General features: G+C 32.2%; 1 protein-coding gene across 2 annotated transcripts in view; it reads right to left on the reverse strand.

The window, feature by feature from the left end:
- Window positions 1-22,826, reverse strand: part of LOC127711830 (general transcription factor 3C polypeptide 3-like) — an 89,245-nt gene that overhangs the window by 45,719 nt on the left and 20,700 nt on the right. For both annotated transcript variants that reach the window (XM_052217986.1, XM_052217995.1), the window contains exons 6-15: window positions 17,997-18,120; window positions 17,178-17,254; window positions 16,374-16,488; window positions 15,251-15,417; window positions 13,085-13,172; window positions 12,130-12,188; window positions 7,926-8,038; window positions 4,499-4,586; window positions 4,003-4,149; window positions 341-521 (exon numbers count right to left, since the gene is read on the reverse strand). In XM_052217986.1, the coding sequence (XP_052073946.1) occupies window positions 341-521; window positions 4,003-4,149; window positions 4,499-4,586; window positions 7,926-8,038; window positions 12,130-12,188; window positions 13,085-13,172; window positions 15,251-15,417; window positions 16,374-16,488; window positions 17,178-17,254; window positions 17,997-18,120 (1,159 nt within the window). The remainder of the gene's footprint in view (window positions 1-340; window positions 522-4,002; window positions 4,150-4,498; window positions 4,587-7,925; window positions 8,039-12,129; window positions 12,189-13,084; window positions 13,173-15,250; window positions 15,418-16,373; window positions 16,489-17,177; window positions 17,255-17,996; window positions 18,121-22,826) is intronic.

Here is a 22,826-nt window from a genome sequence, read left to right on the forward strand (position 1 = left end):
ATAAATTAGTAATAAGAAGAATGAAAGTTAATTAAAGCCAGGAAAATTTGTAATTAAAATCTTTATCATTTGTATCTCAAAGGTATATAAATTTAACAAAAAATAAACTATATAAACTCTACTGATGAACATACACTTCATTTAAAAAAAAAAGCTTTAAGTTTTCAATGCACACTTGTAATGTGAAAAAGTTTGAAGAGCTTCAGTTGTTAATTTCAATTAGTCAGATTCATTTTATTAAAGTTAAAGGACTTGTACTTAGTTAGCAAAACAATTTGAAAAAGTAAATTGTAGAAGTATTAACAAGTACCCTTACTATATACCAGCTGTCTCTACAAACCTTGAGATAAAGCTTTAAGTGCCTCATCATGCTTCCCTTGTTGTTGATGTAACATTGCCAATGACATTCTGGCTCCAACATGTGATGGTGCCATTTCTACAACATGACTAAACGCTGTCACGGCAGCATCTATATCCTTCAAATATTCCAAACACTCAGCAAACTTTAACCATACAGCTGCCTAAAAATGATACAAAATAAATAATGTGAAATCTGTTCAAATCAAAGAGTTACTGGAGCTTTAAAAAAAATTGTCAGTCTTAAATTAAATATTTTATATGAATTGGATTATTCAAATCAATATTCCTTTTTAAATAGACCAATCGTCCAACAAACAAACACAAAAACCTATAAGTCCATAAAATCAACATTTGAAAGTAATCAATTTCATGATAAGTCTTGAAAGATTTAATTGCAGCAAATACTCCTCACAATCAGTTGTGACTGAAAAAAAAATATTTAATTAAAGAACCTTTGAGAGCATGCTCACATACCCAACATAACTCCTAGAAAAGTCAACTGATAATAATTTTTTGTGGATATGTGGATATGTACATCTACATATTATGTCTCTATTATCTACAAGTTTTATGAAATTCTGTTGTGTGGTTTCAGAGGAGTTGCGATGACAAACTGTTGCAGTAGTATATTAAGGCCAAAATTCTTAAAAGCTCAAGGAAAATAAAGACACTATTAATTAGAAATAATATAGTTTCAACAGGTCAGAAGAAATGGAGTCAAATTTTAAATTCAGATGAAAATGAATGGAGATTAATTTTCAAATTACCTTTCATAGTCTCAAAAAATACCAAACTGCAGTGGTTACAATATAGAATAAACCAGCACATTTTAGGTACAAATAAATTTTTGAATAAAATTAATGTCACTGACAATCCAAATTGTGCTTTTTGCCAAGAAGATGCAGAAACAATTGAACATTTATTTTGGAATTGTGAGATTGTTCAAACATTCATTGATGAAACTGACTCTTGGTTTTTGTCCAATGGTATAAGTATTCCATTTACCATAAAACATTTTCTGTTTGGTGATATTACAAAATCATTTAGGGGGGATGCCGCAAATTTTATTTATTTGCAAATAAAACAATATATTTTCAACTGCAAATATTTTAAAAAAGCTTTAACACTGCTGGCAGTGCAAAGTTAAATAAAGTCTTTATACAGCATTGAAAAATTAATTGCTGTAAAAAATAAAAGAGTAGATATTTTTGACAAGAGTTGGAATGCTTTTGCCATTCTTTTCAGTGAATGATCAGTTATGTTTTACAATGTGTTTGTGTACATAAATTAGTAGAAATAGAATTGTCATATGCTATATTGGCTCTTATATGAGAAAATACTATATAATTCATCTGTGCAAATAAAAAACCAAAACAAACAAAACAACTGTAAATTTCTTTCAAATTCTTCTTGATTACCTTTTTTTTGAGTTTTTTTTTCTCTCTTTTTTCTTTCTATTATATTTTTTTTTTTCTTTATTTGATTGCTAAAAAAAAAAATATCTTTATATTTTACTACTAAAACAACAAAACTCTATATTTTTCATAACCTGTGCATTTGTTATATTAGATAATTATATGTTTGATAATCTTCAGGCCAAAATTCTGAGTTCAAAGGTTCATAACTCCTAGAAAAAAATTGAATCATAATTTCCTGTTGATATGCACATCTACAAAGTATGTTCTTATTATCTACAAAGTTTCAGGAAATTCTGTTGTGTGGTTTCAGAGGAGTTGCGATGACAAACTGTTGCAGTAGTATATTTAGGCCAAAATTCTAAGTTCAAAGGGGCATGACTCCTAGAAAAAAAAAAGAATCATAATTTCCTGTCGATATGCACATCTACATAGTATGTCCTTATTATCTACAAAGTTTCAGGAAATTCTGTTGTGTGGATTCAGAGGAGTTGCGATGACAAACTGTTGCAGTAGTATATTAAGGCAAAAACTCTGAGTTCAAAGGTTCATAACTCCTAGGAAATAAATCTGGATTGTGTCCATGGGACACAGTTGATGCCCCCGCTTGCATATCATATAAAGTTATAAAGGGACATAACTGAAGAACAGTAAAGGTGACACCACCCAAATTTGTACTTGATCTGAGTTTTGTGGTAATAAGTATTGTGTATAAGTTTCATAACATTTGGTTGAGGCAAACTAAAGTAAGAGAACAGAAACGAAAAAATTCAGCAATTGTTCCATTTGTAAAGGGGCATAACTTTAGAACAGTAAAAGTGACACCACCAAAATTCAATCTTGATCTGTATTTTGTGGTAATAAGCATTGTGAATAAGTTTCATAAGATTTGGTTGAGGCTAACTTAAGTTAGAGGACGGAAACGAAAAATCCAGCAATTTTTCCATTTGTAAAGGGGCATAACTCTAGAACGGTTAAAGTGACGCCACCAAAATTCATGATTAATCTGTGTTTTGTGGTAATAAGCATTGTGTATAAGTTTCATAACATTTGGTGGAGGCAAACTAAAGTTAGAGAACGATAACCAACTTTGGGACGTACCTAAGGACTGACCAGGGTAAAACTTAATGCCCCCTCCATTACAGCGGGGGCATAAAAATAAAATCATAATTTCCTGTCGATATGCACATCTGCAAAGTATGTTCTTATTATCTACAAAGTTTCAGGAAATTCTGTTGTGTGGTTTCAGAGGAGTTTTCATGACAAACTGTTGCAGTAGTATATTTAGGCCAAAATTCTAAGTTCAAAGGGGCATGACTCCTAGAAAATAAATAGAATCATAATTTCCTGTCGATATGCACATTTACATAGTATGTCCTAATTATCTACAAAGTTTCAGGAAATTCTGTTGTGTGGTTTCAGAGGAGGTGCGATGATAAGAACAGGACTGACAGACAGACTGACAGTAGGACTGACGGATGGATGGGTCAAAAACATTATAGTTCTGTGGGGTATAATTATGTGACAAGGGTAAATCAATCAATGCACAGTTGATACCATGAGCCTGTCATCCTTGATCACAAAAAGTAGCATATCCCTACAAGAAAATTATTACTAAAAATCGTTTCTTTACATATGTTGGAAGCTCTGTTTTCAAGCATTGAAAGGGATATACATTGATTTGGTTAAAATTTTTCTTACTTTTGTAGATCTTAATTCTATTAAATATTTGTTCATTTAAATGAAGCATTATCAGTGGTCAAGAACATTTGTAAATGTCAAATGTTGAGATAGAATTTTTCCCCTTGCTTACATTTGGAAAATTTATTTTCTGCTCTACCTTTGTATATATTTTGAAAAAAGTGTGGGAAATCCACTTTGCTATCAATACACTAATTGTATTCAATTTTATTCAATTACTTCCACAAGCATAAGTAATATCATTTCTTATAAAAAATGTTCAAATATCATATCACACCTTTTTACTTTCAAACGATATAAATTTTGATTTTAATTCATAGGAACTATATGGAAGTGTATGTATTTGAAATGTATTTCTTAAAGGCATTTACACATCCATGACTTAATAATATGTATTTAATTCATAATCCTGTCCCATCTTAAATTCCTGAGTGGTGACCTACAGTCAGATTGCCCGGCTCAAAAATGGAGTAAACAATTTCAGAGTATGAAATTCACACAAAATTTCATATGCAAATTTACTTACAAGACTATAGTTTGTAGAAGCTACTAGCTGCTCCAAAATAATTTTTGCTTCTTTGAAACATTTAATATCCATATACGCTTCAGCTATGTCAAGATAAAGATCCCCATTCTCTTCTATTTCTACCTGAAATATTGGTTCTATCATATCCTGTAAACAAAAAATAATCATAATAAAAACTTGACACACTCTCGGAGGCACAACTGTTCAGTCGATTAAAACTGTCTATGGAGGCCTTATTTAACAGTTAATAATGTGACAGAATGTAACTTATAAAAGAGGACTATTCAAGTCTATAACAGTAACATCTGAATTCAGTTGTATATGTTATTTCGCAAAGCTAAAATGTTTTCATCAATCTTTCTTGGGTTGAAATTGACATTTTGCATATTTATATCAAAGCAAAATATGCCTATAACCTACAGCATTTAATTTGAATGAAAATTTCAAACATTTATAGAACCAGAATCTGGTGACACAGATTAGATGATCGTTTTACCTTACTGATATCTGTTAATTCTAGATTTATCATGGCTACAGCCAGTTTTGTACGAAGATCTACAGGAATCATTTCTGGACAATTACATCTGGAATGAGAGTAGATTAAACATTTAACCATAGGATCCAACGAGCTTGTATTTCTTAACCTGTTGTTTGTTTATGCATAAAATTGATACAATGCAATAAGAATATCTGCATTGAATAGAAACTGTGTGGGCCAAAATACTGTCTTGCTGATCAACTTTGCTGGACCAAGTTTCTGTTGTTTATCATAGATATCAAGATTATAAGCAAATATTTATAAAAATAGATTACAATTGTGATTTAGGGGGGAAAAAAATCATTTTAATATGGTTTCATTCATATTGACTTAAGATCTTGTGTTGCTGATAATTATTGCTGTTCAAATTTTCAGTCTATCTAATATATCGGTAGTTTTAAGGATAGTAGGTAAAACACTAAAAATGTCAAATATATCAATTAACTCCTGTATAAAGTCAAATATATCAATTAACTCCTGTATAAAGTCAAATATATCAATTAACTCCTGTATAAAGTCAAATATATCAATTAACTCCTGTATAAAGTCAAATATATCAATTAACTCCTGTATAAAGTCAAATATATCAATTAACTCCTGTATAAAGTCAAATATATCAATTAATTCCTGTATAAAGTCAAATACAGACATTTTGCTAGTTATAAATTTCTCTATATCTGCTACAGTCTTTGCATACAAACACAAAACAGCGTCAACTGACGATTTCAGCTATGTTGAGAGTAGGGGACTGACAATTTCTACCATGTAGACTGATTTGTAGATTTTGTCCTGTAAGTCGTTTTTGCTATTACAGTTTATCTATCTAATATAGCTTAAATATCAACAAAACATTGTCATTCAAGAGCATCAACTCCTTTAAAAATAAGACTGGTAATTCAGTCATGTTTACTTATTAGTAGATCTGATTTTGCTTATCATTTTTACTTTTACAGTTTCTCTCTATCTATTATAGTTTTCAAGTAAATAGCAAAACAAGGACAACAGAAAACAGAAAACAGACGTAAGACACCAATTGATGAGAATAGCTCAACATGGCTCTTTTAGAAAGGTGAGCTAAAAATAAAACTAGCTATGTAGTTACAACAGGAATGGTTATAATTCCTTTAAAAATAGACCACCCAGAATTACATACAAATAAATATGTAATTTATCAATATATCAAAGCTTACTCAATGTCTCAACTTCTTTCTAGATCCACCTGTAAAGTGATATCATAAAAATAAGTTGTTTTCCTCAGAAGAAGTCTTATCAAAGTAAAATATTTTTGTAATCAAACACATCCAAGAAGTTAACTACAATAGGCAGAATGGTATTTTAGATAGAAATACTGTTGCTGCAGTCATTTCCAAAGCATCCTTACTTTTAAGCTGTGGAAATTTATATGTGAAATAATAACATCTTAGACGACCTTTCCTTACAATAAATTTAAACTCCATGGTTTCTCTGCATTTGCCTACATCTTTATACTGTTACAAAAGTAGATAAAACATGACGATGAGTCCATTTTTCATGAAAAAATTAAACTATGCTGAAAAACAATCATAAAATCCTAATTCATCTCAATCCAATGTAAAATTCCAGTGATTATCTGGAAATCGTTATTTTGCACAGATTTTAGACTGCTTTTTAAGTGACTCTACAATAGAGAGATTTATATCAAATTTATAAGGAATCTTTTTCTCGATATAACATCATATATCTAAATTTAGTTTCATTTACAACTAAGTTTCTTTAGTTGAACTTGGGACACCCATGTGAATAATCCCTATTCTCTAGTTTATATAAAAAATAACTTGTTAAAACCAGGATCAAACAAGAGTGCACATGCTGAAATGTCTCGCCTTCTTTACTAATCATTGATATTATGTTGATAGTCCTAAATATAAAGCTTTATAACAACTGTCACATAAACTTAACATTAACCAAGAAAACTAAACATTGACCAATGAACCATGAAAATGAGGTCAAGGTCAGATAAACCATGCCAGGCAGACATGTACAGTTAACGATTCTTCCATATAACAAATATAGTTGACCTATTGCTTATAGTTTAAGAAAAACAGACCAAAACACAAAAACTTAACACTGAGCAATGAACTGTGAAAATGAGGTCAAGGTCATATAAAACCTGCGCGACTGACATATAGATCATAAAATATTTCCATACACCAAATATAGTTGACCTATTGCATATAGTATTAGAAAAAAAGATCAAAACTCAAAAACTTAACTTGACCACTGAACCATGAAAACAAGGTCAAGGTCAGATGACACCCGCCAGCTAGATATGTACACCTTACAATCATTCCATACACCAAATAAAGTAGACCTATTGCATACAGTATAAGAAAAACACACCAAAACACAAAAACTTAACTATAACCACTGAACCATGAAAATGAGGTCAAGGTCAGATGACACCTGCCAGTTGGACATGTACACCTTACAGTCCTTCCATACACCGAATATACTAGACCTATTGCTTATAGTATCTGAGATATGGACTTGACCACCAAAACTTAACCTTGTTCACTGATCCAAGAAATGAGGTCGAGGTCAAGTGAAAACTGTCTGACGGGCATGAGGACCTTGCAAGGTACGCACATACCAAATATAGTTATCCTACTACTTATAATAAGAGAGAATTTAACATTGCAAAAAATGTTAACTTTTTTTTCAAGTAGTCACTGAACCATGAAAATGAGGTCAAGGACATTGGACATGTGACTGACGGAAACTTAGTAACATGAGGCATCCATATACAAAGTATGAAGCATCCAGGTCTTCCACCTTCTAAAATATAAAGCTTTTAAGAAGTTAGCTAATGCCGCCGCCGCCGGATCACTATCCCTATGTCGAGCTTTCTGCGACAAAAATCGCAGGCTCAACAAAAACTAAAATACAGTATAAAAGTATTGACGTTAACATGTAGATCACTATCACTTACTTATTGTTTTTCTTTCGTGTACATGACACATCTTCTGGGAGTGGTAAATAATCTTCCCAAGTTTTCAATCCTACACTCCAAGGGGTTTAAAAGTAAGGGAGTGCAAACAATTTTGTTTTTACATTTGCACAGGGATGGCTAAGTTGAACTAAGTTTTTGACCATGACTTACAGTGTACAGTTTTCTTCCTTGTACATGACAAACCTTCTGGTAGTAGTGAATAATCATGCCACATTTCATCACTGAACTCCAAGGGGTTTTAAAATTAGAAAGTGGAAACTATTTGTGGACAGATGGACAAGCTGATTACTATAGGCCTTTTGCCAATTAATTGCCTTTTAATTGCCAGGGCCCTAAATAAGAATTTCTATTTAGAAGTGATAAACAACACGTTGAAAGTATATAATGAACATTTACCCAGTAAGCTGTATCTCTCCTGATATTATAGTGTTGATATCTATGGTATTTACAGCAGTCCATTGTTCTTTTGTACTTGTAGTAAACTTTACACCACAATATTTAACAAGAACCTGAAAAATTATAAGTTGGGTGTTACAAAATATGTATTTTACTTGTTTCAACTAGACAAAGTGATGCCCCCACACTCCACTATGAAGTAACTGTATTATAACAAAGTCAATGTAGGACTTTCTTTGAGATATTATTGTGTCTGGGAGACACAGATAAATAGGAAGTTCAATAACTTCTCAATGTCATATCAGAAATTTAAAAAAAAACTAAAGGGAGGTTATCTTAATAGATATAAACCAGTTTCATGAAAACTGCTCAAAGCACTTTAAAGATATTGTCTGAAAACTGGAAAATCACCCCTTTTTATGAATAAAATCCCATAACTCGGAAAAGTAAAATCTAAAATTTATAAAAAAACAGACAGACGGACAACGGTATACCATAATATGTCCCATAAACGGGCGTATAAAAATGACAAAGTTCAACTATCTCCCAAAAGAGCAAATATTAATAAAAATAAAACCCTGACCACATGCACACCTTCAATATATGTACAAACAACCAGCAAAGTGAAAACCTCCTAGCATTCAAACTGTAGAAGCAGTTATCTGGAATAGCTATGCACCTCTTATGCAAGTATTTACTCCAAAAATGACAAAGTTCAACTATCTCCCAAAAGAGCAAATATCCATAAAAATCAAAACCCTGACCACATGCACACATTTAATATATGTACAAAAACCCAGCAAAGTGAACACTTCCTAGCATTCAAACTGTAGGAGGAGTTATTTGGAATAGCTATATACCCATAATGGGACGGACGGACAGGGGTAAAACAATATCCCCCCACCCTCCCAACTTTCAGTTGCGGTGGCATAAAAACAGTATTTCTTTATCACTCTTTCTGAAATCATTTGTAAAAAGACCAATAGATGTTTAGACATGCTTTGCATGGTGCTGTTTTGAAGAACAGTTTTAGTGCCATAAAGATTGGATATTCTCAAGTGTAAGAATTTCTTCAATTGTCATAGCGGGCAAAGGTGCATTCAATAAATACAAAAATATGGTAGTTAATAAAAAAAGAGGGGGAAGATACCAAGGAGACATTCAAAACTTATAAGTTGAGGAAAATATGACAACACCAGGGCAACAACAAAACAGACAATGAAAAGATCAACATATAAAACACAAAATTAACTAGAGGCTCTAAAGAGCTTGTGTCGCTCATCTTGGTCTATGTGCATATTCAACAAAGGACACTCTCCAACATTATAGACGAGAATAGAATTCATGACAAAAATCTGATTTGTTGATCTTGTATTGCTGATTATTTAGTCTGTTTAGTTTCTTTCTATCTTCTTTAGTTTTTGCTCAAAACACAAAAGAGGATAAAAAAGTCCTCATTTAAGGGCAATCACTCCTATAAAGAGTAATAGTCTACTAACTATATTGGAAAATTTGACTTGTTAGTAGATCTTGCCTTCCTGATCATTTTTGTGATTTAAAGTGTCTATTTTTCTATTATAATTTTTATCATATAAGGCAAAATGCCAAAAAAATGGTAAAAATCGTCATTAAAGGGCAATAACTCCAATAAGGAGTCGTCAGACGATTCCTCTATATTGTCTTTATTGTAGATCTTGTCTTGCTGATCATTTTTGCTAATATAAGTTTCTATCTATCCATTATAATTTTTAAGATATAAGGCAAAAACGCAAAAAATTGGTGATAAAGACCTATACACCTGTCGCTTTTGCAAAGAATAAAGTTCCATAAATCCTCAATGTCATAACAGAAATTTATAAAAAAAACTAAAGGGAGGTTATTCTTATAGATATAAAACAGTCACCAAAGTTTCATGAAAACAGCTCAAAAGTTTTGAGTTATTGTCCGAAAATCCCCCCTTTTTAATGAATAAAATCCCATAACTCAGAAACATAAAATCTAAAATTTATAAAAATCGAAAGGGAGCTTACGTTAATAGATATAAACAATTCACCAAAGTTGCAAATTGGTTAAAGCGGTTTTGAGTTATTGTCCGACATGTTGTTGACAGACGGACGTATGGACAACGTTATACCATAATACGTCCCGTAAACGGGCGTATAAAAATTATCATCAAAGGGCATTAACTCTTATTAACGAGTCGACTGTCGATTTTGACCATTGCGACTTATCTGTAGAACTTGTCTTGCTGATCATTTTTGCATTTTTGGTAAAATTTGTCATTTAAGGGCAATAACTTCTATAAGTAGTCGTTTGACAGTTTTGACTTATATGGACAATAGGTATAGCTCACCATTCTGAACATTTTTGCTTCGGTCAGATTTTCTCTATTTATAACGGTTTTCAAATAATAGACAAAACTTGCATTTTACCCCTATGTTCTATTTTTAGCTATGTCGGCCATCTTGCAGTGTTCCAGCTAGGATTTCAATAGGGCAGGGAGTCAATCATGAAAAGGGCACTTTAGCACGCTGATTGATAATTCAAAAAGGGCAAGTCAAACATTGTTTTATGTAAACAGCAGGGGTTTCAGCTAGGAGTTTTGAGGGCTTTAGTCACTTTTACGCGAGATGAATATCAGCCTTATTTTGGGTAACAGTAAGGGACCAAGGACGTATATTATTAGCTATACATATGCCCAAGACCTTCAATGACCAGGATCTTTGAAGGCCTTAAGCATGCTACAAATGTAGGCAGTCATGGCATGATTTGACTGGTGTGATGCTTAAATAAAAGATTAGAACGAGGATCCACAAATTTTGTTCACAATTTCAGTTATTTTTAACGGACATCCTAATCATCAAAAGTTGGGTTCCTCTTTTTTAAAACCAGGAATCACAGCATAAATGAAATTGTTACGAATATTACACTGCATTATCACTATCCCTGTAAAAACGTTGAAATCAATATTTGTAATTCATTTTTATAAACTTTGAATGATTAAAATGACTGTCTATTTTAAATTTATCAAGAGTAGATCATGTTTAGTTTCGATTTTTAAACGAAATGAAAACAGGAAGTGACAAGTGGATAATAAATTTAGAATGAATCAGATTCACCTACGGATTGGTTTGTGTTTAACAAAAAGGCAGGAAACTATCATTTCTTAAAATTAAGTTGCTCAGTAGAAATATATTTGTCTCTCTTGTTTAATTTGATACTAAATGATTTCGTATTTTACGTTTTAGTGTCTATTAAATTTATAAAAATACGGTCACGCGGTACATTATAAAGAAAGCACATGTATGACTCTTGAAAATATTTTTGAACGTTTTGAATTAAGTTTTAATCTTTATTATCAAAATTGTCGAAAGATTTTAATGAAAAGTTATATAAAATGTAACGAAAATACATTCAAATGACGAACCTATGTCATTCGAGCTGCAATAAGTGATCGTTTTTGAAATTTTGAAATTAAAATGTGAACCCTTCGGGGAAAAACAATTTTGTTCAATTGACGAAACTACAAAAACATCTATGGATAAACATGATAAACGAACTGCAAATTGTGGTCTGATTAGAAATATTGAAATTGAAATGCAGACTGACCGATTTTACTTTGAAAAATAATTATAATGGTCAACTATGATGTTTGATTAACAGATTAGTGACCCATCCGATGGCGATAAGCGAATTACCTGTAATCACAACTTATAACACCTGCTATTAATGTTAATTAGCTGAGGGTCATAAACTTGTCAGAAACATGAAGTTAGGTAGACTTATAGTATTTTCATCAAAATAGTACGACAATAAAGGCACGGACATGCGAAAAAGGGCAGGGTGTCTTAAAAGGGGCACAGCTTGTCAGAAAAAGGGCACAGGGTGGCAGTCGGGAAAGGGCAGGCGGACCGCCCTGTGAAAACGATCAAGCTGGCACACTGTCTTGGTTGGCACGCGGGGTCATCGGACACATTTTTTAAACTAGATACCCCAATGATGTTTGTGGCCAAGTTTTGATAAATTTGGCCCAATAGTTTCAGAGGAGAATATTTTTGTAAAAGTTAACGACGACGGACGACGGACGCCAAGTGATGTGAAAAGCTCACTTGGACCTTCTGGCCAGGTGAGCTTAAAATAAGAAGCACAGTTACACATTTGCATCATATATGAAGGAAGAAAATGCCACTATGTACACACTCACCTCTACTGTCTGAATGAACTGTTTATCTGTTAACAGTAATTCAATATACAAGTTGACATCTGCAATGAAAAATATATTTCTAATGACAGCAAACACTCTCTGAAAAGATACTCAAAACAAGTTGGAGTTGGAGCTTTCAATATAAAGTTTTAATAATAAAATCTTTTCCCCAGTTACCGTTAATGTTATAATTACCACTGTGATTACCACTCAGCAGGTGGACTGTTGGTCCCGAGGATATCAGCAGCCCAGAAGTTAGTACTTCGGTAGTAGCATGTAAATTTGCATATCTTATGAATGAAATTTACTGTTATAAAATATTGAAAATCACTTTAAATTAAGGAATATATCTCTGGTTTCTTGTCCAGATTGGAAATTCTTAGGTCTTTTTTGGTTCAATTAACTCTTCAGCAATTGTATTAAGTTTCAGATTTTCAATTATTTTGGCCACAAGCAGCACTGAAGAGACAAAAATTTTGGTAATACCCATCTGGTGCAGTAACATTGGTACTGTTAATATAATTTGACTGCAGCTTGAAATATAAAACTTATGTTTTTGATAAACCCTATTTTTGTGCCTAATCACAACTTTTTTCACATTTTTTTCATAGCTTTTTTTAACATGCATTGAGTGATTCATAAGTGTTTCTCGTTTCTCGTTTTTTATATAGATTAGACCGTTGGTTTTCCCGTTTGAATGGTTTTACACTAGTAATTTTAGGGCCCTTTATAGCTTGCTGTTCGGTGTGAGCCAAGGCTCCGTGTTGAAGACCGTACTTTGACCTATATTGGTTTACTTTTATAAATTTTGACTTGGATGGAGAGTTGTCTCATTGGCACTCATATCACATCTTCTTATATCTATTAGTAAGCTTTTTTTATTTTTAAATGACAGCAATGTATTTTGACCTGCTGGTCTCATCTAATATCAATAATATGTCTTCAAGGAACCTACCTTCTGATGTAACAAATTCAGGATGTGATTCAAATGCATTCTTCATGGTACTAACTGCCATCTCTTTTTCTCCCATCTCATAATAAGACTAAAACAAATACATGTAAAATTATCAAAATTAATTTTTTTTATAACCTCAAAAATATGCAATATTTATCTTGGTTTACAAACTTATTAAAGGAGGCATTTAATTCAGCCTCTTTTGTCTTTCAATATATACCTCAAAAGGTTAACTTAAGCTTATTTGTCAGCCAATCAGAGCAGAAAAAAAGTAAAGATATAACATATGGTCCAACAAATGTAAAGGAAATAGTGTAAAGAGGTTTATTAAGTTTATATAGAGTTTATATTTTGTGATTACTTGGTCCAAACCAGTTTGCATTCTTTTATTTTCACATTTTTTCTTGTCCCTGCTCTGATCTCCATTAAACATCAAATTTATGTGAGGGAATATTTTTAGTGTAATTAGTGAAACTTAACTACTGACAAAAATTTGCCTTTTAACATTATCTAACATAAACAGCAGTAGTTGTCCTTTTCTAGATTTAGACATTTCAATTTCTAAAGGGAAACTCCATACTAAAATTTACAACAAAAGAGACGATTTTTCATTCCTTATTGTTAATTTTCCTTTTTTAGACAGCGATGTTCCTTTGGCTCCATCATACAGTGGTCATATATCACAACTGGTTCGTTATTCCCATGTGTGTAGTGATGTCATAGATTTTAATGAACGTAATCAACACATCACTGGTTAATTATTAAGTCAGGGATTTCGTTACCATAAATTACTTAAAACATTTACTAAATTCTTTCATAGATACAAAGTTTCGATTAGTAAATTTGGCTGTACTTGTAGAAAACTGGTTGAAAACGACATTTCACATCCTAAATTTCATGTTAATATTGTACTAAAAGCGTGGAAATCACTATGTGATTTGTGTAAACTCATCAACCTTTAAACTAACTTATCAGTAAAGGTTATCTTATTAATGTTGAAATAAGATCTTTGAATATTGTTTACATTGGCACTAACATCGATTTTGTTATCAACAAATTAAAATATAACTTAATTTGTATTCTTTTCGAATGGTTTTTGGGATGTATAAATACACATCCACGTTAATTTTCTAATTTGAGATTGCTTTATCTATATATAACATGATACATATTTATTATAAGGTTAAATCCTAACGATCCTACTGCCTGTCGATACTTTTATTTTGGCATTTCATAAGTCATGTCTTCTTTGACTGTCCATTACGTTAAAACACTAAATCCCTGGGATATGTTTTAATTGATTTTAGTCTCTGATGCATGATTTTTTACTGTTAATTGTTTTTGGCATTTAACTAGCTTTCAGTAACTGCGAGTACTCTCAAATCGTACTTTCGTGTTAATTTGACCTGTTGTCACAATTTGTAATGCATTTCTGTAAATCAATGTTTATTTATTCTGTGTTATATCTGGTCTCACTATTTCTAATATGTACCATCTTTGATAAGTATTTAGTATGACGATTAATTTTCACTTCTTTACTCCTACATCTTTTTTATTACTACCTGTAACATCTATGTTATATAGGCACCTACGTTTTAATATTGTTATTATATTGTGTCACCTACGTTTTAATATTGTATTTATATTGTGTCATAGATCAAACTTATTCGTTGAGTGTATGTTTACTTGTTTTTGTTTAAATGTCATTTTGATCAAGTTAAGCCATTTCAATTGACATTTTATAGTGTGTCTTTTTATGTTGTAATGTTACATACACTACTGTCTCAGGTTAGGGTGAAGGTTGGCGCCTGTTAAAACATTTAAACCCGCTGCATTTTATGCACCTGTCCTAAGTCAGGAGCCTGTTTTTCAGTGGTTGTTGTTTGTTGGTGTGGTTCATAGTTGTTTCTCGTTTCTTTTTTTTTATATAGATTAGACCGTTGATTTTCCTGTTTGAATTGTTTTACACTAGTCCTTTTGGGGCCCTTTATAGCTTGCTGTTCGGTGTGAGCCAAGGCTCTGTGTTGAAGGCCGTACTTTGACTTATAATTGTTAACTTTTTTTACATTGTGACTTGGATGGAGAGTTGTCTCATTGGCACTCATACCACATCTTCTTATATCTATATGTACCTATTAGCACAGGAGTAACAGATATTTGGTTTACCTTAGAAACAGATCTAGCTAACTGAAGATATTTCTCTGCCTCATCCTCAGGTAGGTGCTTCAGAACTGTAATATATCCTTCTAAAGCCCTTTTGTGGTGACCTATCTCCTCAAATAACCTGCAGCGTTCCCACATAGTTCCTGTATTGTTTGGATCAGCTCGGATAGCTAAAATAAAACACACTATTATGGATCAGATTTTACATATATACATGATAGCAGTGAACAGTGTTTTAATATGGGGAAACCCCAAAAAATTAAACAGGAGGTGCTTAATGTTATGAAGTTATAAGGAGTCTGTGAACATTTCATTAAAATTCAAATAGTGGTTTGGGAAAAGTTGCTAATACAAGATGACTACCTTTTTCGTAGACATGACAAAAAAAACTTTTTTCAAATTATCTAAGAGATTTGAAGACTTAAGAGCAATTTTGATATATTTAATATTTCAAAGGGGCATCACTTATTAAAAATTTTTGATCGGCAATGATTTTTAAACTTGTCCCAGACATTGCTGTTATAAACCTATGATATAAGTTTTATAAAAATCTGGCAAAAATTGTACACGTGAGAGTGCTAACAATGCAATTTTCCATATTGTTAATATTTTTCAAGGGCCATAACTTTTTAAAAATTATTGACCGGCACTGATTTTGGAACTCGTCTGAGACATTGCTGATATAAACCTACAATATAAGTTTCATAAAAATCTGGCAAGAATTGTACACATGAGAGCACGAACAATGCAATTTTCCATATAATTAATATTTCTAAGGGCCATAACTCTTTTAAAAATTATTGATCGGCATTGATTTTCAACACTTTGCACGGGGGACAAAAAATGGTTGTGGGACCGCATCATACAGTATAGAACTCTCACTTGAAGCTTGATGCCAAATTTGAAAAACATCAGGTTTTGCAATTCCTGAGAGAAATACCAAAAAAGTTTAAAGGGATGGACAAACAAATGTAAACCAGTATGAAATGTGTTCAAAAACATTTTAGGGTCAGGAAAGGAGGCTCTTTTTCTTTCTTATAATCTTAGCCTTTTCCTATAATACCTTCTGCAATAGCCCTTGGTAAATAATTGAAGTGATTGATAAAATATTGAATTAACAACATACCATAAGTATAAAATTTAATGGCTTGGTTCACATCATTTTTCTCTAATGCCATTTCAGCCAATCTAATCCACGCATCTGCATCTGCAGGTTTTAGATAAGCTGCTATCAAACTAAACTGAAACAAGTTAAGGTAATTATAAAAGTCTACATGTTAAAATATAAATTCACATCAATTATGAAAAAAAAAATTATTTACAAGAATTGCATTTTTATGAATAGGTTTCTATAAGATATAGAGAATACTTTCTGTAAATCAAGAAATGTTTGCATGCATTTATTACTGCATATTGTTGAACAATCAAATGCCAGATGAATGTATGTAAGGAAATGCTGCAAACAAACAATGCTATCGAAAGTAAAAATGCAACTATTTATTTTAAGAAACCTATTTTGCAGCAATATTTACCAATAATAAATAGACCTATGTTGGCTTATTGTCTAGCAGAAAATATTAAATGGATATTCCTCATTATAACATCTTAATGTCATATGTTTTTACCTAGTTTGTACTAGACCAAAAGCCTCAATAAGATTCTATATGTACAAACTGTAAGGTAAAAGTCAGCAGCAAGACATTTCACCATTCACTGTATCTAGGCTAACAGTTGTTTTTTTGCTTTCTACTTGCTGCAAATACCATTCGAAATCTTTGGTGTGACCAAGGTAGGGAATGAACTTACCGCCTCTCAATGGAGAAAATCATACTGTCATGATACCATTGAAACGATCCACGGGAAGGTGTTTCCCAAATAGCAATCAGTAAAACAGAATATCCTTTGTACTACCAAAGGCTATAAATCCTACCTGCATAGATTTATCAACATCTCCTATTTCTTCATAAATCATTGCCAATGTTTGGAAAGGCTGTATTGCTTTTGGTGCTGAAAATTAAATTTATCTATATGATTATAAAACCAACAGAAAATTTAAACATGATGTAAATGTTTCAGTCCTATTTTTTTATTTCATGTTACTTTTTTAGTTTTTTGCTATGGTCTATACCAGAATTATTTGATGCTCACTGAAATTTTTAACATATTAGAAAACTTATCTTTACACTGCATTTTGTGAGACACAATATATTTTTCTGTGTATTTCTCAACTCAAGACTTGAATTGAAATACTAAATTTCAAAATGTCCTAAAGATGAATAACAATTGACTTTATTATACTTCATGTCATTATGCGGGATTCTGATTGGTTAATACGAGGGAGATAATTTACTCTAACCCATGGCAAAAACTCTATTACCCTTCACGGAGACGCTTGATCATTTGTGCGCTTTACTAAATAGGGATGGTTGTTATGTACAAGAGGTCATAGTTGATTACTTTGAATTGGAAACTTAACAGACAGTATTAACATAAAATTCAGTATAATAAAGTAAATAATACATAGCTGAGAGGGTAATAGAGCAGATTGTTACCCCTCGAAAATACATTGTCAACCTTGGCTTTGCCGCGATTGACAATGTTTTCTCGGGGTAACAATCTGCTCTATCACCCTCTCAGCTATGTGTTATTTATATAATGTCCAATCAGGGTTAAACGTGAAGTATATTTAATGTTATCAAATATTGTCTTTTTAATTTTTAAATGGAAATTTACAAACATAAATTCACACCTGTCCTGATAAGTTCTGAGCACATAGAAATGGCTTCGTCATATTCTCCTTTAGCAAACTTCATGTTAGCTTCACCCATCAATCCTTCTAAATGTTTGGGTAAATCAGTCATTCTTTTTCTTGGCTGAAATTAAACTATGTCTATATAGTTTGTTGAGTGCATGTAGAAATAATGGGTAATCAAATACAATTAACCTGAGTACAATTAATACGGATGTGCACAATTACCTTCCTCTCAATATGAACCATATTAAAATGGTTTAGATATTTTTTGCTGGACTCGTTTCCTTAGCAGAAGCACATTTTCTGTCATCAAAATATCATGAGGTGCAATAATTGAAAACATGCTCCAACTGTCTCTGTTATTGGTGTACTGCTAATTAATTGTTACTTTGATGGGAAACAGCACAATATAAAAATAAGAAGATATGTTATGATTGCAATGAGACAACTATCCATTAGAGTCCAAATGATGTGGTTGTAAGCAACTATAGGTCACCATATTGCTTTAACAATGAGCAAAACCCATGCATTATAGTAAGCTATAAAATTATCTACATGACAAAAAATGAAAATTCAAACTGATTAATGTCAAAACAATAAACCAAAACAAATATGACAGACAGCAACCAACAACAACTACAGAATTATACGATCCTTGTTCATGTTTGTGAGAACTCAACCCTCACCCAACCTAACCTAACACAAATATACCTGACTTTACACAGATAACCTGTGCTAATCTAAGTACTAAACACTGATCATCTTGCTGTTGAAGTTGTATCTCATGCTTATGAGGTTTGCATACAAATAATTTATTGAAAATAAGATTCATTTTGTCAAAATAATATCAAAAATTTATCTAAATGGTTATCTTTTCAACCAAAAATCAAGAGAACCACATTATTCACTCACACATAAGTGTGAACATGGGCACAGGTGAGAAACTTAATGACGCCTCTTTGAAAATAAATATGTTATTCAGTAATCCTATGGCATACCTGTCAACCTATGAAAATGAAAATGCATGACCTGCATTGAAGAAGAAAATCTCAGGTCATAACGCGTACAAACTTTTTTTCAGCTGAATTTAAGTATTTAGGGGACATTTCTTTATATTTTAAATCGAACAGTTTCCAAAATATGTTCACATGGTGAAGTACTAACTGAAAATAATTAAAAGCTTTAATTTTATTTTTTCATTGCATAATAAGCCATTGAAATATTAATGTGTTATACTTTATCATTTTAAGCCAAGCCATACCCCTTCTCCTTGTTTCATACATTTAAGAATTGAATGCTTCTTTTTGTAAATTTTTCGGGGTGTAAAAGCGTTGACCGAAGTACATTTTATATGAAGCACGGAATTCATTCTAAAAATGTGCACACAGTCAACGCTTTTACAACCCTATAAGCATTCAATACTTATAATTACATTTTTTTGCTAGGATCATGAAAATACGATTTCTATCAAGTTTTTCTTTTATTTACCTGTGCACTTCATTGTGGAAGCTCGTGTCATCATGAATGTTACACTTCATTTTGAAATGAAGGTTAATTTCAGAATGACGCGAGATTGCTGTTAGCCAATCAAAATAACAACAGCCAATCAATATAACGTATTATAATGAAACATACATGTAATGTAATTATGGTATTATATCAATTCTCAAGCTACTTGATTTTTTTTTTTTTTATTTTTATCTCAAACTACTTGATTCCCAGTATGTATCTTTATGTGCATCTTCTTAAAGATTGTTGATATTGGAATGTAATAAAATAATTAAGCATTTAAAGGAAGTAGAGATAAAAAAAAAAAAAAAAATTCAAAATAATTTTTTAATTGTTCTAAGGTAGAAAAATAAAAGAAAGTAATATTCTGATATGTATTTGCATTCAATTTGCTTTAGATTTAATCTTTTTACAAAAAAAAACATAAAACTAAGGAGTATATTGTTAAGGTGACAAGAAAGGGGAAGTAACTCAAATTTATTGTCAAACAACTTTGAAATAGACAAATTATTTATGACCTTAAGCTAAGGTAATTGGTGTTAATTAACAATGTGTTTGACACAAAGGCTGTCCAGTGAAGCCATGCACTTAATGGGTCACTTAATTTGACAGTTAACACAGCTATTTGAACTTCCTGTCCAGGAAGAATTACGAATTTGCCGGTATTTCAAAGGAAAATCACTTACGAAATCAGTCTAAAGGCTCAAGAATCCGGTTGAAAACGGGTCATTTTCTGAATTCACGGGTAATTTAACGACCCGGCGGGTATTCAAAAAATCCCGGGTATGGGGTGAAATTCTCGTGTGTGACTCGTAGGATATAGTACTGCAACCAGAGTTGATTTTTTAAAACTTTAATGTACCGGAAGAACACACACCTAAGAAAGAGGAAAATGTGTACAATAAGAAAAGTTTGGTCGTAAAAACCCAGAGTGGTCACATATTTGCGAAATTGAGTTCAAAGGTCAAACCTCAATTATATCACAAATTCAAACATGAAGAACTAGAGGCTCTCAAGAGCCTGTGTCGCTCACCTGTATTTACTGATGCTTTGGAAATCATGTAAAATAAGGTTTAAATCATAATTAATAGTATTAGATATTAGATATTATAATGATATCTAAGATAATAACAAATAAAATGCTCCGCAGGGCGCAGCTTGATACGACCGCAGAGGTCAAACCCTGAACAGTTGGGGCAAGTATGGACACAACATTCAAGCTTGATACAGCTTTGCATTTGGATTGTGACACAGCATAGGTTTCTGACACAGAATGAATGTGGTCTAAGAACTTAAAAATTTTAAATTGGACATTCACCTATTATGGTCCAATATCCAAAATCTAAATACATGGTTAGATTCAGCATATCAAAGAACCCCAAGAATTCAATTTTTGATGAAATCAAACAAAGTTTAATTTTGGACCCTTTTGACCTCAATGTGGACAAAGTTGATAATGGGGCCCAAAAATCAAAAATCTAAATACATGGTTAGATTCAGCATATCAAAGAACCCCATATATTCAATTTTTGTTGAAATCAAACAAAGTTTAATTTTGGACCCCGATTTGGACCAACTTGAAAACTGGGCCCATAATCAAAAATCTAAATACATGTTTAGATTCAGCATATCAAAGAACCCTAAGAATTCAATTTTTGTTAAAATCAAACTAAGTTTAATTTTGGACCCTTTGGACCTTAATGTAGACCAATTTGAAAACGGAACCAAAAATTAAGAATCTAAATACACCGTTAGATTCGGCATATCAAAGAACCCCAATACTTCAATTTTTGATGAAATCAAACAAAGTTTAATTTTGGACCCTTTGGACCTCAGTGTGGACCAATTTAAAAACGGGGCCCAAAATCCAAAAACTAAATACACGGTTAGATTCAGCATATTAAAGAACCCCAAGAATTCAAGAATAAAACCCCATTGAAATTGGTCAAGAAATAAGCAATTTATACGAAGTATCTTCTTTTGCACAATACTGTGCAATTAAATATTTCTTGCTAATGCGCAATACTGTACAATTGACAATTTCTTGCTATTGCGCAATATTGTGCTATTGGATATTTCTTGCTATTGCGCAATACTGTGCAATTGAAGATTTCTTGCTATTGCGCAATACTGTGCAATTGAAGATTTCTTGCTATGGTGCAATACTGTGCAATTGAAAATTTCTTGCTATTGCACAATACTTATATAATATTTTACACATCCTGTTTGGTGTGTATCTCCTACCATATCATTATTATTTGCTTTTAAATATAAATCAGAAATAACCAACTTAAAATGGAAAATTTTAAAAGAAAAAAAAAAGGAAAAAAAGAAAAAAAAGGAACCCCCCCCCCAAAATTTTTTGAACCCCCTTATGATTCATCACCCCCAAACTCAATCCCAGCCTTCCCTTTGTGGTATGGTACCTTGCAGTACAATTTCAGAGAGATCCATACACTTGAACACAAGTTATTATCTGGAAACTAGAAAAAATTTGTTTTTTGGCCCCTTTTTGGCCCCAAATTCCTAAACCTTTAGGGCAATTGCCCCCAAACTCAAACCCAGCTTTCCCTTTGTGATATGGAACCTTGTAGTACAATTTCAGAAAGATCCATACACTTACACACAAGTTATTGTCCTGAAACTAGAAAAATGCTTGTTTTTTGCCCCTTTTTGGCCCCTAATTCTTAAAATATTGAGGCAATTACCCCCATCATCAATCCCAGCCTCCCCTTTGTGGTATGGTACCTTGCAGTACAATTTCAGAGAGATCCATACACTTGAACACAAGTTATTGTCTGGAAACTAGAAAAATGCTTATTTTTGGCCCCTTTTTGGCCCCCAATTCCTAAACGTTTCGGCAATTACCCCCAAACTCAATTCCAGCTTTCCCTTTGTGATATGGAACCTTGTAGTACAATTTCAGAAAGATCCATACACTTACACACAAGTTATTGTCATGAAACTAGAAAAATGCTTGTTTTTTGCCCCTTTTTTGGCCCCTAATTCCTAAAATTTTGAGGCAATTACCCCCAAAATCAATCCCAGCATTCCTTTTGTGATATGGAACCTTGTGGTACAATGTCAGAGAGATCCATACACTAACACACAAGTTATGTCTGGAAGTTACAAAAATGCTTATTTTTGGCCCCTTTTTGGCCCCTAATTCCTTTACTGTTGGTACCATAACCCCCAAAATCAATCCCAACCTTCCTTTTGTGGTATTGAACCTTGTGGTAAAATTTCATAGAGATCCAGTCACTTAAACTAAAGTTAGAGTGCGAAAACCAATGTGTCTTCGGACGACGCCAGACGACG

The sequence above is a fragment of the Mytilus californianus genome, unplaced genomic scaffold (assembly GCF_021869535.1).
Source record: "Mytilus californianus isolate M0D057914Y unplaced genomic scaffold, xbMytCali1.0.p SCAF_1, whole genome shotgun sequence".
In the NCBI taxonomy this organism is placed as follows: Eukaryota; Metazoa; Mollusca; class Bivalvia; order Mytilida; family Mytilidae; genus Mytilus; species Mytilus californianus.